Source organism: Anas platyrhynchos, chromosome 7 (assembly GCF_047663525.1).
Source record: "Anas platyrhynchos isolate ZD024472 breed Pekin duck chromosome 7, IASCAAS_PekinDuck_T2T, whole genome shotgun sequence".
Classification (NCBI taxonomy): Eukaryota; Metazoa; Chordata; class Aves; order Anseriformes; family Anatidae; genus Anas; species Anas platyrhynchos.
The window spans coordinates 33,309,339-33,324,124 of record NC_092593.1 but is presented as its reverse complement, the minus strand read 5'-3'; the positions used below and the strand labels follow the sequence as shown (position 1 = coordinate 33,324,124).

The window sequence follows — 14,786 nt, the reverse complement described above, 5'->3', positions numbered from 1 at the left end:
TTCTGTTGTCAGTTTTTCAGTCATCTTCAGAGGAAACTCTTTTGTCTGAGCTTTATGCCATTTTTTGCCTGGAAAGCCTTGTGAAGCAAGCTGAAGGGAGATTGATGCTAGTATTGCACCAAACCAAGTCTGTTCCTGCCCCCGGGACCGAGGAAAACCCGCACAAAACTCCTCTACCTTTACATGCATGCTCTGAAAACAGATGGCAAAGCCCCTAAGCTGGCAGACTCTGTCACGATTAGACATCTTTGGATTCAGGCTGTCTCTATAGAACACAAAATAGTGTTTCAGATTAATTTAGATCTTGTTTAAGAAATACCTCAAATTCATTGGCGAATTATTTTTTGATTGGTTTGTGTGTTTGCACATGAATTGAATGTTTCTTTCCCCCTGTCTGGTAAATATTTAATAATTTAGAAGGTAGTTTTAAACAAGAGATGTCTCTTACCACAGATGCATGTCATTTATGTAATGCTTGGCTGCAAACAAACTGAAGTTCTGATGGACTCGTACTTCTGCAGTACCACCTCTATATTTTTTCCAAGGAACACAAACATCAGAAATTAATACAGCTCTTTAACTCCATTACAAACTCAATAAGAGTCTAAGACATTATCAGTAAAAGTCTGAGATAAGAACTTTATGTTAGAAAACAGGTGAAATTCTCAGGCCAGATTACATCCTTGGTTAGACATGTTTTGTTGTTTTTTTTTTGAGGATTTCAGTGGGAGCAAGAAATACATGTCTGATGAATGAACTCCAGTGCAGTAAAGGGCTTGCTATTTTTTTTCCACATTAAATTACAATCCTGGTCTTACAGTCTTATGTCTCCTGGAAAGTGCTAGAAATGACTCCTTTATTATGGTTGGAACCAGAATTGCTTTATCATAGTTAGCACTAAAGAAAAGGAACATCTTCCTGATTCTTACGTGAATTAATTTCATAAGTATCAGTTAAATGACTAACAGGATTTAGCTGGAGGAAAAAATCTTTTCTAAGTAGACAGCAGATTTACCAGAATGTGATGTGACAGCTGTGGTCTTCAGAGGCTAATGGATGCCATTTCAGAGACTTCAGAAAACAAGATAATACGGCTATTCACTTCAGACAGGGTTCATCTCACCCAAGTTCAGACATTTAAAAGTGAAATGTTTAGTCCAATCAAGTCATAAAGTTCTTTTTGGATGAAATGCAAAGGGAGATTCAATCCAATAGGTTCTTTATCACAGTGTTACAGGAAGATTAGAATTTCCTAGGTTCCTTATTTCGATAGGAACAGAGCTAGAAGAGTAATTGAGATAGGCATCTCATGTTGGATGAGACGGATCTCACACTTTATAATGCATAAGCAAATTTGTTACACCATTATGTACCATTGATATTGTGTTATCAGAAAAAAGCATAATTACAAGATGATTTAAATTTCAGAGTGTTTAAAAAAACAGACCTACTCCATAGTATGACAAAGTAGTTGTAAAAAGTAAGAATAAAGAGATACTGGATAAAGAAACATGTTTATAGCACTTTTGGTTAATCTGAGGAACTCGTTGCCTTTGATATTGCCAGGTAGATTTTAAAGAGAATGGAAATATATTCCATTAGTTGAAGGCATTTCAGAAGAAGCCCCACAATATGAGCAGGGTTATCCTATAATTGTCCAATACAAATTTTAGTGGCAGTTCAGGAAATATATAAGTTTCTATCCCTTTTATTAGTTGATGTGGCTTTATTACTTGTTTTTGTCTACCACAAATCTTCACGTATTTTAGCAGCTATTTGTCCAACTACAAGTCTAAGTTAAATGTTGCCATGGCATTTCATAGTCAATACAGAAAATGCCACTGGCAAGGCCACCTGGGAGGATTAGAAGGAATCACAGCAACACAATCTGTAGAAGTGTTAGGAGAAACAGATCAAAGCTGCAGGGAGTAGTCATACACAGTACATGTGTAAGCCTGAGGGACAGCACATTATTTTTAAAATTTAACACCTGTAAATTGCATAGTGAGATCTCCTAAAGTAGTGTCACTGAAAACCAAGCACAAAACTAAAACCAGTAACTCATCAGTTGACATACAACGTCTGTTTCACAGGCATTGGCAATGCTGCAATCTTACTAACAGCTCGGTTACTTTGTTATTAGCAACACAAGTAAGTGATTCCTGATGTTCCTTCAGTGCATTTAATAGCAACATAAAAGGACACAGGCTTGGATATTCTTTAGACTGTTCATTTTGTTTTTAAGTATGAACAGTGATACCTGCAAAAGAATCTTAATAGACCAGAAACTGTTGCTACTGGGCCTCAGGATTTAAATAGCAGCACATTTGACTTGTACATCTTCTTCTTTTTACTGGTCTAGTGACCATTTGTCTGCTAGTTCATTGGCATGTGTGGAGAAATGCAAGTTGTAGAGTATTTGATTTCCCTCTTAACAAAGCCTGGTTTTAGGTTGGCAGAAATCGCACATTCCCTGCTGAAATTGGCACCTTATGACACGCAGACGATGGAAAGCCGAGGTCTCCGGTGCTACATCATGGAGATGCTCCCCATCACTGACTGGACAGCTGAGGCGGTGAGACCTGCCCTTATCCTCATCTTAAAGAGATTGGATCGTATGTTCAATAAAATTCACAAGATGCCTACTCTGAGGTAAGCAGGTATAACAACAACCCTCTGGGGTCCGTTTCTGATGTTGCAAGCCTTGAAGTGTGGGTATGTCATCTACCTAAAACTGTTGTGTCACAGTGAACCTTTACAACGTATCAAAAAAATAATTTTTTTTCTCTGTAAGTGTGCATTTATGTTGACATGTTTGTTGTGGCTTCTGGTAGAGAAGAAATGCATGAGTTATTAAGAACTACAGAGAGAACGTACAGAAATCTTTTCTCTTTCACCAAAATAATTCTTCAGATTTGTACCATCTGTCTGCCCTCTATTATTTTTTTAGCTGTGAGTGAAGAACATTAATTTTATTTCTTTTTAATGGAAAGTTAACTGTAGTAGCAGTATCTCTAGAGCACCTTCTCGCAAAAATACTGTAATGTTTTCTGTAAAGATAAAAGTAATCTGGAGCTACCCAGTAGCTTCTGAATGTTCCTGCATAAAGGGACCAGTAATGGCATCTAGTCCGTGCCTAGTGAAAGCCTGCTGCATCACAAAGTAGCATTCAGGCCTTCAAGAAATATTCAATATGGAGCATTTCCACCTCAGAGGCAGTGATATAAATCAGTCTGGGTAGTGTGAAATCTGTTAACCTTGCAGATTTTCCAGTGATTTGAGTGAAAAGAGTCATTGGTGTCAGTCACCTCATGGACAAATGTCCTCAGCTGCTTGAAATCAGTCAGCTTGTTGGCAGTATGAGCTGAAAACCAACTGATGTTAGAGAATATCAGAATGTGGGACTCAGACACAAAACTAATCATGTACACAACTGAGATGGAGCAAATAATACAGAGGTGATCTCTTCTTTCTGGCACCTCTGCCTATCACTTCCCCTCAGTTAACAATCTCCTTTTAGAAACTCCTGCCCTTGCAGGGGAGTTACAGGCAGAAATGTTGGTGCTTCCCCTTCCTGATGGTTTGATTCTTTGCCAGGTCTTGCCTGCTTCTTGCCATTTCTTTCTTTTCTTGCTCATACTTTCTTTTGCCTCAAAAGGCAGCTTAAGGTTCTTCCTGTTCCCAAAGAGCTTTCCTTTTGTCTAAGCTGAATGAATGCTCATAAATTAAAATTCCCTTCATATTCCCTCCATCTGTGCCTGGATGAAACTACTCTTCTGTACTCACAGGGACAGAAACAGCAGAGCCACTGGACCAGATACAGCAACTACATTAAAGCATCACTAAGTACCATTTAAGCAAGAAGCTTCTTAAAGATGTGTCAGAGATCACACATTGCTGGGTGACAGACCACAGAGAACATCCACTAGGGTATTCACATCAGAATCTTACATGCTGTCCCCTGTGGGCACACTGCTCCAAACCAGGGCATAAGAACAAGCAAAAGTGCAAACCACTATTTTGGAGTAGGTTTAGGAACAGTGGATGATGAAAGATGAGGTACCTCCAAAAGGTAGGGAACCCTTGATCCTCCATGAATCTCTAAGAAGTCTACTGAGGAGCTTGACTAGGCTATTGTTTATTCTTCAGCTAGCCAGTTATTCAAGCCTTGCCCTCCTGTCCCAGTCAGCACACAGTTAGATATTGGCTTGGGAAATAAGCAACCTCTGAAGAGTCAGGCCCTGAGATGAAGCATGGGAGCCACTTTGTTGTTATCTATGCGTCAGCTTATAGTTAGAAAGGACTCCATTCAGCATCTGTCGCAGGCCTTAGAAGCTGTTTAGGTGAAAAAGGCAAAGTGTGAGGGAAGAAGGAAGGGGTCCTGGAACAAAGGACTTCAGTGTTAGTAAGGAATGAATCGGACCTCCTACACAGGGCAAGGAAGGTGAGGTTTACACTGTTAGGCCAGATGAAGTTCAGGAGTCACTCTGGCAGAGCAGACAGGGTTGCACGGTAGTTTCTGGAGGATGCACACAGCTGGCAAGGTTTGTTGAACATCCACAAGCCACAAGAGATGGAGGAGTCGCTCTCAGATGGGAGCATGGCCCAGCGGATGGCTTCCCACACACGGGCACACCTAGAGAGCTGTCTGGTGGCTCCCTTTCATCCACCATCTGTTGGAAGGCAGAGTCAGGGAGTGAAGCACAGCCCATCCACCATTCCTGTTGTGAGGGGTTTTGTGTCGCTACTGCAGACACCTCTGCTCCATTTTTGGTCTCCCAACGCCCGGTGTGCTCTGTGCTTTCCTGAGCTGCGTGGGTCAAACCTTTTCTCTGTTGCGCACTTTGTGCTCATCTTGGACGTCGTCGCTGTCTGAAATGTTTCCTCTGTGGGCGTCACTGTGTGTCGGTCGCCGTGTGTGCGAGCGTCTGGTGGGGGGCAGGAGGCCAGCGGCTAACGGCACCTACTGTTGTATTGCAGGCGCCAGGTTGAGTGGGAGCCTGCCAGCAATTTGATTGAAGGGGTTTGTTTGACACTTCAGAGGCAGCCTATCATATCCTTCCTGCCTCACCTTAGGTCTCTGATCAATGTGTGTGTCAATCTGGTGAGTAGCTGAGCGGCGACCCCGTGAACCTTAGCTAACCCTCAGTCTGCTTGTTGACTTCTCTGGACTGACGAGGACAGTTCATTCCCATTCCCGTCATTTTACCCGTCCCCTTACCCCTCGCAAGGGGACTTCGCAAGTGACACTAGAGATAGCAAGGTTCATTTTTGAAGTGGTGCATGGGGAGATAGAGTGAGCGGTAGCGGTGCTCGAGTGATTTATTTCCGCTGCTTCCCACGCACCACTTTGAAGATCCACCTTTGCCACGTTGAGCTGAGAGTTGAGGGCTGCAAGTTGGAGAGTGGGGTGGTGGAGACTGCACACACCTGGGAGAGGCGGGGAGAGGGTGGCACTGGAGATCCCTACCGTCTCCAGTGGGGAGGGCCCTGGTGGCTCTGTCAGAGGCCATCAGACGTCGGCTAGTTAGAAGGGTTCACATGGGTGGATTCACTCCTCTGTTTGCAATGTCCCTGGCTTGATCTAGTACAGGTTTGCACAGTACAATGTTCAGATCCCACTCTTAGTAGAACTTTTGTTCCTAAGTGTGTCACAACAGAGAGGTTGTACGGACAGAGCCTGTCTGGTCATTCAGTTCTAGATTGCAGTTTCTGCAGCTGTAACACTGGGCACAAACCCTCCGTTTGGTATTAGTGTAGCTCCAGGTATTTGTACAAACGCACACGCTCACGTTCTGTGTAGAAAAAATACAAATGAAGGGGGAAAGGCTGCCCTGGCATTGTTAGTGATACTGGGTTTAATAACATTTTCTTCTTAGAATGCAGTAGCAGAAAACCTCTCAGGGTTCCCAGTGCCTCGAGGAATTTAATTTTAAAAACAATGATCACCAATTTTAATGCAGTATCAGTGTTTGCCAGGCTCCTGTCCTCTGAGCCCATACATCACTCATAGCTGCAAGGGTAGGGAAGCTCCAAGCTGTCAGAGCCCGCAAGACTTCCTTCTTATTCATGCAGAGAGAGCTGCTTGGGAGGCACTGTAAATCTGGACCCTCAAAAGTACTTAGGGTTGTTGCCCAGGGAAGCTGCTACAGAGTTAGCTCACACACAGGTTGAGAATGGACTTGCAGTTTGGCAGGCAGACAAGCTGGAGTGAATCACACCAGCAGGCTCTCCAAAAGGCCTGCATTAAGAATTAGTCAGTGCTCTAAAAAAAGCAGAAAGCTCTGCAGTGCTGAAGTGCAGTCAGTCATAGTGCTTGCATTCAGCTGGCTGGGAACACCAGGGAGAGGTACCAGGAAAAAATGTACTTTTAACATTAAGAGAATTTCACCTTTAGCTGTCAAGAGCTGTAGCTGCTGTAGGATCACCCCTGACTGCATGCTAATACATGTATTTATGTGTAGACCAGGTGCATCATGAAGCCAAAAAGACATCCAGCAGGAAGGTGGGGAAATGTCTGAATGTCTCCATACTCAAATGGAGAAAGGGCTTCACCTTCTCCCCTTCTAAATTGTCCTTTGGTGTTCTGGGAGAAAACTGACTGCTCTCTTTCTCCCCAAGCTGAATTTGGGAATACAGTGTGTGTTCATCTCCCCTAAGCTCAGCAGTCTATGAGTTAGCTTCTACCTGTTTCCATCATCTAGATGTGTGTAGTCATGGAGAGAAACACAAAGAAGCAGGCCTGTGGTTTAATTTTCTCCTGAAGGACACGTCCAAAACAGTTCAAATAACCCTCCCCTAGAAGTGTTGTTTTCTTGTGCTGATAGTTCACGGGGCTCCAGACAACCAGGTCACTGGCAGGTGACTCTATTTTAGACATCTTGGGACAGGCAAGATGAACCATGCTTAGAATCTGTAAGAACAGAGTGTGTTGGAGAGGAATCTGAACATTGTACAAAACCCGGCTAGGGTCAGACTTAGGACATTATTTTTCCAGTAGATCAGCAAGAGAAGGGAAAAGATGCCCAGTTTCAATGCAGACTTTTTGCTTTGATGACATATTTTATTTGTTACAGTCGTTACATGACGTATCCTCCAACTCTAACTGTTCCACCGGTCCAGTGCTGATCATTCAGGGCTGGTACAGGGTACATTGCTGAATGTACCAGGTTACCTGTGCACTCCTCCCACCCTTGCTGGTTCCCTCTTCTCCCCTCACCTTCCCTGCTAGAACTCCTCCTCACTGGCCCCAGCTCCCACAAAGACCACTGGGCAGGGGCTGGTTCTCCTAGAGCCACCCCAACCCAGTGCTCGAATGAAAGGCCCCTCCATTTCATTGATGTTGGAGGATATGGCATGGATGAAACTGTTAGCAGTCAGTTGTGGTGATGTGCTCTGTTTGTATTGCAGGTGATGGGAGTGGTAGGACCCTCCAGTGTGGCTGACGGATTACCCCTTCTTCATCTCAGCCCTTATCTCTCGCCACCTCTGCCCTTCAGCACAGCTGTTGTCCGGCTTGTAGCATTGCAGATACAGGTGTGTCTGCCCTGGCCTGCGGCCAGGCAAGTTTTAGCTTCTGGTTGAGACACCAACTCATCGGTGCTCTGTTTTCTTTCTGCAAAAGCTGGGCAAAAACTGTGGAACATACACCAAAAATCAAAGAGAAGCAACATGTAAATTCTCCCATCTTTTTGACGGCTTGAACTGAGCTCAGAATTCACCCGTCTACAACAAGCATCCATCAGCTTAACACTGCTGATTCACGTCCAGGGAGTTTGGCTGATTGATGCTGTTTAAGGCTCTGACGAGCATATTAGGATTCTCTGCAGTACCTAAGGAGCTAGCGGAAGTTTCCTGCCATGGGGAGATGTGCCCTGGCCTGGGTCACGTCCATGCAGCTCGACCTTCTTTCTCGTTGGGTGCATGTGCGTAACTTCGAGTGGAGTTTGGGCTCTTCTGCTCGTACCTGAGCTGGTTGTACGGTGTGCTAGCTCAAACAGGCAGGGCAACTTGGCTTTTCAGCTGCTTACTCAAGAGCATCCTTGTCCACAGTAACAAACCCATCCTGTACTTTTGGAAACTCATCACTTTTCATTTCTCATAGCAGTGCCACAACTATTACAGACTCTTTCTGCCTCCATATTCCTCTCCCTGCCCATTGGCATGAAATCAGACAAAAGGGAGACATTGGCAGCAACAGAATGAAGAGACAAATTTCCTAATTTAGCTCCAACTTGCATTTTAAAGTATGTATTGGCACATCCAATTGGATACTTCAGCAGGTATTTTTGAGTGGTGGGGCTGCTTGGGAAGTAAGGGTTAGAGGAATCAAGACACATTGCTTTTCTTCAGAGCGTGAGGCACAAAAGGACTTTTTGATACTGACTCGCACATAAAGGGCACAGATTTCTTCCAGCTCTGAGGTAATATTTCTTTGATCGCAAGCTAAAAAGGGCTGCCCTCACCTTCTCTGAAATCCTTTCTCTCTTTTTTTTTTTTTTTTTTTTAACTAGGTACCAAAAAAATCATTTTTAAACCATATTGGGAGTTTTCACTTATATTATTTTCTCCCTGTTCACTCCTTCTTTTCATGGGTTTTAAATGGAACAAAAACCAAACATGTCAGAAAAACACATGAGAAGCCATATTCCTAAGCCTTCCTGCAGGATATAAAATAGAAGTACTTCATACCCCACAGTAAATCATTTTCTGGAGTTTCTCAGCCCAGGTCTACAAGCTCAGGGGGTTACAAAGTTCAGTTGCATTTCACAGCTAAGTCTATAGCAACTGGGAAATTGCAGATGAGCAGAGGTTTTAGTGATAGTCATTTGTGTTACCTCCTCTAAAGAAGACAAAAGACCTTCAATTTGGGCTTCAGTGAGTCAAGAAGTAAATGTGCATTTTGTTTATATTTCAGGAGTTCAGTGTTTTTGTTAGGGAAGCTGACAGAGCAGCACAAAGTGAGGCAGAACAAAAAATGTGTTCTAGAATAACCTTCATGTTCAGACAGCAGAATATTTAGGTTATGTCATTTGTTCTATTTTCTCTGTTCATTTTTTTTATTCCTTGTAGTCTGGGTCAAATCCTGTTCCCGTTCACAGCAGTACAGAGTTTGGGACTAACATGCAGTCAGCTCCTGTGGGATGCTTCTGATATTGTTAATGATGCCTATGAGTAAGGAATCTGGGCTTCTTACCTCTTGGTTATGACAAAAGCAGGTCATAGCCATGTTACTCTGTGAAATCCTTTTGCTCCTAAGTGGTCTCAGGGCTTCTAATTCAATCAGGTCATCGATGCCTGTGTTGAACTGTGTAAACAGGGTGCCTGGGGGACCGTCATTCCCTGCAGTAACTTGTGTGCGTGATCTGCTGACGAAATTGTTTAATCCTTTCTTATTATTACTGCACAGGCTTTGAAAGAAGATTTCCCCCTAAGCCATGTCGTCTCCCCATTCACCAATCAGGAAAGAAGGGAAGGAATGCTTTTAAACCTACTGATTCCATTTGTGCTCACAGTAGGATCTGGAAGCAAAGGTCTGACTAATTTAACAAAAAGAAATTTTCTCCCCCTTTTCTGACAACTGATGTTTGCACTTTCGCTGCTCTCTGTTGATCTTTTTTTTTGTTATTATTATTATTTTTTAATTTGGTTTCCTGTCACTTACAGTGTGTCAGCTAAGTGCCCTTTGGGTCTGAGACTGAAAAGAATCCCACTGGGAGAAGTTGTTGTTTCTCCTCTTTGTTTCAGCTGGGCCGTGGTCCTTGAGTCAGGTCTTTCATAGACGTGCTCCTTCTTTTGAAACTGGAGTGCAGGGCAAGACAAATGTGTTGTAGCAGAAGCCACGGAGGGGAGCAGAGGTCACAAAATTGTGTGCCCTTGTGGTTTGCTGTCTGCCCAATCCATGCCACTAGGCTGGCATAAGTCCTGCTCCTTGCTTTCTTCTATAGAGTGTGATCACTGGTAAATTCCTAAACAAAAGCAAAGAAGAATGGAGAGGGGGAGGTAAAAAAAAAAAAAAAAGGAAATGAGATCATGAGACCACTGAACGGGATGTTCTGCTGTGCTGTGTAGCTCTGTGTTTGTGTCTGTCTGTGTTGGTGTTGAAATAAACTTTGCCTTTGCTTGCAGGAGGAGAAGCAGCATAACAAGTTGTGGGGGACGGAGTTTTGGCTTGGGGGACATTTGAGATTGCCCCACATTTTGGAATGGAACAGGGTCTGGATCTTTTGGTTGTCTTTGATGGGATGTAGCCTGATCTCTCTCTCTCTCTCCCCTCCCAATGCATCTCAGACAGCCCCTGGCTGGAGCAGCCTGAGGTCCTGCTGCTGCTCCAGACTGTTATCAATATCCTCCTGCCACCTCGCATCATCAGCACTTCCCGCAGCAAGAATTTTATGCTGGAGAGTTCCCCTGCCCATTGCTCCACCCCGGGGGATGCGGGGAAGGACCTGCGGCGGGAAGGGCTCGCAGAGTCCACCAGCCAGGCTGCCTACCTGGGTGAGTGATGGCTTCTGCTCGCCTCTGGGAAGAGAAGTCGCTCAGTTTTCATCCTGCCAGTATATAGCAGTGAAGCCAGAAAAGGCTGGTTCTCTGCCTGCCAGCCCCTAATGTCACAGCTTCACTGGCCCATGGTTAGCTCTGTCATGCAGGTGAAATGCGGGGCAGTCTGCCTGCCCGCTGGCCCTATGCACGTGTGGTCTTTCCAGACTATTATTCTCCCTGCTCATTGTATGCTGCTGCAAGGCAGTACTGTATTCTCACACCTGACCCACAGGTGAAAGGAAAGAGAAAACAGTCAAATCAGAGATCCAGCAGCAGTACTGGTTACCAGAGCTATATGGGGGGCCCTCCACACAGCTTCTCTGTGTCAAATTTTGTGAGGGCACTTACCCAAAGACTTACATTCAGCTCTTTGTTAACCCCTATCTGAGGTGTGGGGTGCTACTGATGAAAAACTGGCAACTCACCACTGATGTAGCTCCCTGTTCCAACAAACTTGTACGTAGATGTGTGATGGCTGAGATGTCCTGGCCATCCCATCAAGAAAGATGGAGTAGAGTAGTCAACCATTCCCCCAGCAATTTCCAGGCCTCCATTGTTGCACAGGGTAGATTCCCTGTCTCTCCTGCGAGCTAGCTGTTGGTCACAGCCCACTTTAATGGAGAGCATTGTTTTGAACCTCATCTCTGCTCATCCCCATTTGTAATGCAGTGCTCTTGTGAATTCTGGCCCTTGGACTGGTTGTTGTTGTTGTTCGGATTACTGTTAGACTGGGGCTTAAGCAGCTGCACTGCTAGGAAGGTCCTTTTCATTACCCTGAAGGTAACCTGGAGATGATTGTGCTCACAGGGTGGCCCTTTCTGTGGCTGTGCTTAATAGAGGTTTTTGAGGTTGTCTGATCAGACAGGGCTGCATTCCCATCCTGAGCTGTTTTTGAAATACCAAAATTGATATCAATACCTGAATTCCAGGAAGACAATCAAATTATGCTAGAGCTCTGCAGGGAGGGAGAGGGGAAGTGCAAAAAAGTACAGAGGAACTTGGGTGTGAAGTAGGAACATTTCTCAGGGGTAAAACTGGAGGAGGGACTCTCAGTCCTGATCCCAAGGCCATTTATTAGGACAAGGTTTCCCTCCTTCCCTACACTGTTTGCAGACTGATAGAAAAGAAACTTGTGACTCTGAGGTGTGTGGGTGTGCAAGTGCATGTGCATGCATGCATGCCAAGGTTTGTGCCCACCGTGGCCCCCCCGTTCCTCCCTCAGCGCTTGTAAGGGACACTAATAACACCTCTGACTGTCCTTTGCTGGTGTGTGTTCCCATGTAGCCCTGAAGGTGATCCTTGTTTGCTTTGAACGCCAGCTGGACAGCCAGTGGTACTGGCTGAGCCTGCAAGTCAAAGAGATGGCACTGCGGAAGGTGGGAGGGCTGGCCCTGTGGGATTTCCTCGACTTTATCGTGCGAACACGGATCCCTATCTTTGTGCTCCTTCGGCCCTTCATCCAGTGCAAGGTAACAGTTGCTTTGGCTCCTGCTAGATCGCTCCCTGAAGATAGCCTTTCTTCCCTTGCTGAAAACAGAGGCAACAGCGCTCCTGGAAGAACCAGGTCTTTATGTAGGGAGTGATGTGTTAGTAGGCTTGTGAAGCCCTTGAAACTGAATCAGAAAGCTTTTTGCTAGACAACAGCAAAGAGTATGCCCATCATGGACAGACAGCTGCTGGGCTGGGGCAGCCAGGGCTTAAGCTAATCACAGCTCTTCCCTCCTTGCCAGGTAGATTGAGACATGGTACTCCGCCTTATTTAGCCTTCTCACCGTTTGGACAGACTGAATCATCTTGGAGGCAGGAGCTGTCTCATGTCTGACGGCAGAGTTTAGCATAAGGAAGCCCTGATCTCCATGTAGCAGTGGGATTTTGTGTCTGCTCAGTCAAATACAAGGTTGTCCCTAAAAGACAGGCAGAAACTTCTTATAGCTGCAGTCAAAACCATGCCTACAAAGAGGACAGCCTGCTGGCTATGGGCTCGTGCTGATCTGAAGACCAGTCCCAGCTCCCTGGGTATCGTTTCCCCGCCATGCTAATGTGTCCCAATGTTGTTAATGCCTTTCTCAGCTGCTGGCCCAGCCGGCTGAGAACCACGAGGAGCTGACTGCCCGGCAGCACATCGCTGACCAGCTGGAGAGACGGTTCATACCGCGCCCCCTCTGCAAGAGCTCCCTCATCGCAGAGTTCAATAACGAGCTGAAGATCCTGAAGGAGGCAGTGCACAGCGGGTCTGGTAAGGAGGAGAGGGAAGAGCCAGAGGGCCATCAGCCCAGTCTGGCCAGCTGGTTTACTTGGGAATTAACTTGTGAGACAAACCCGCCCGCTCTCAAGGAGGGGCTTGGGATAACTCCCTCACACCTTGACAGCTTGTCCCTGCCTCGGGCTCCATGCCCAGCCCAGCTTTGCTGCTGGACAGCCACCAGAAGTGCGGGGTAGTTGTGAAGCACACCTTGTTGTGCCCATTTTTTTCCACTAAGCCCATGTCCCAGCAGCAGCCTCTCACTGCCACAGCTGGCCTGTGCAGCCCTAACCCAGAACCCACAACACAGCAAGCCCTTACCTACATCTCTGTAAATCTTGAGCTGCTTGCATAGAAACGGATGTATGTTCGTAGTTCAGCAGCAGATCTGTCTCCTCCTTTCTCCTCTTGGTCTTATGTTGGTTTTCTGTACTGTTACCAGTGGGCTCGCAGTGCACTGAAGCTTTTTCACCACTTTCCTTCCATGAGGGGACGTCTGCTGTGACAGTCGCCCTTGTTGCCACAAGATGGCAGCCGCTGCTTATGCACAGCAGGAGGCTTTATGTGCTTTGTTCTTAAGAAAGGAAAGAAAAAAAGAACATGCCTCAAGCTTTTTTTCCTCAGTAATAATTTGCCTTCTTCCTAAATGTTGAAGCAGTAAGGTTAAGGGAGAAAACCAGACTGCAAACAAACATTAAAAAAAAAAAAACAAACAAAAAAACAGACACAACAGAGGTTTGGGATGGGGTGAGACGGGGCTTCTGTGCCTGCTGTATCACCTCTGCCCAGCCACTGCCCCACTGCTCCTAGCAGTCAGGTGCCCAGTGTGACAGGAAGGTGTCACTGGTTGCTGGTTCCCAATGCCGGCACTGACTTGGGTTGGGTTTTCCCACTCTTGCGCAGCTTACCAAGGGAAGACGTCTGTGAGCACCGTGGGCACCTCCACCTCCGCATACCGCCTGAGTCTGGCCACCATGTCCCGCTCCAACACAGGCACTGGCACGGTCTGGGAGCAGGACAGCGAGCCCTCCCAGCAGGCCTCGCAGGACACGCTGAGCCGCACAGATGAGGAAGATGAAGAAAGTACGTGGTTACTGATTTGAGCAAAGCTCCCAACACTGACGGTGTTCTCTGGATGCCCCCGAGGACAGATGGGAGGGGAAGACAGTTGTCACTGTCCCAGTGTGAACAAAAAGCCCATGGGGGCACAAGGCTATGGATCTGGTGTTGATGCTACACAGTCCATGGTCTTAAAGCTTGGGTCATTCCATATCTCCTCATCCCTTCCTGATCTCTGGGTGGAGAAAAGGAAGGGCCTGAGCAGACATCTAATGTGTGAGACCCGGGCTGACACGTAGTCCCCACAGTGCTGGCAAGGCATTAGCAATCAGTCCTCTCTTTGACCTTCATCCCGGCAGAAGGCAGGGGTGGTGGCTGGCTTTGTAGTTAGGGTCCAGTTGCTGCAGGGTCTGAGTATTTCCTGCTCATCACTTCTGTCTGGATGCTCTGACATGGAATATGTTGACCTTGTGCTGCATGGGATCCAGCTGTGGCTCTGCAGGGTAGAATGTCTGTGCGCTTGTGTCACTGGATTCACAGAGAGGAAATTAAGCCTTAAACCTTCTGACAGCAAAAGCTTGATCTCTCCTGTGGGTAGCTGGCATGTTCCAGGGTTGCCAGGCTTTCTGGTGCCGGCTTAAAAGGAATGAGACGGTGAATATCCTGGGGACTAATTTGCAATGACCTCAATGTTGCTTTGTCATTTCAGCTGAATTTCATGTTATTCTTGGAATTTTGCCTTCTCTCTGCTTGTGAGCTGTCCATCTGCTTCTGAGTTGTCCGTCACTGAAAGCCAGGGTAGAAAACTCTGCTTATATGTCATCAGGCTTGGGTTTCCCCCTGCTTTAGCAGGGATATTGTCTTCTGGTGCTGCAAGGGTTGGTTGCCTCAATGCCTTGAAACTCAAGCACTTTGCTTTTGTATTTGAGGATTGCTGACTATT

General features: G+C 46.0%; 1 protein-coding gene and 1 long non-coding RNA gene across 14 annotated transcripts in view; one reads left to right on the top strand and one right to left on the bottom strand.

Moving 5' to 3' along the window:
- UNC80 (unc-80 homolog, NALCN channel complex subunit) overlaps positions 1-14,786 on the top strand; it is a 133,939-nt gene that overhangs the window by 104,988 nt on the left and 14,165 nt on the right. For all 13 annotated transcript variants that reach the window (XM_038181816.2, XM_038181808.2, XM_038181813.2 and 10 more), the window contains 8 exons: positions 2,452-2,652; positions 4,981-5,104; positions 7,411-7,536; positions 9,410-9,533; positions 10,291-10,497; positions 11,827-12,011; positions 12,613-12,778; positions 13,688-13,867. In XM_038181816.2, the coding sequence (XP_038037744.1) occupies positions 2,452-2,652; positions 4,981-5,104; positions 7,411-7,536; positions 9,410-9,533; positions 10,291-10,497; positions 11,827-12,011; positions 12,613-12,778; positions 13,688-13,867 (1,313 nt within the window). The remainder of the gene's footprint in view (positions 1-2,451; positions 2,653-4,980; positions 5,105-7,410; positions 7,537-9,409; positions 9,534-10,290; positions 10,498-11,826; positions 12,012-12,612; positions 12,779-13,687; positions 13,868-14,786) is intronic.
- LOC119717433 (uncharacterized) lies at positions 8,891-13,857 on the bottom strand. Its single transcript, XR_005266943.2, has 3 exons — positions 13,693-13,857; positions 13,106-13,358; positions 8,891-9,968 (listed from the first exon to the last, which is right to left on the bottom strand). It is a non-coding gene; the product is annotated as an uncharacterized lncRNA (long non-coding RNA).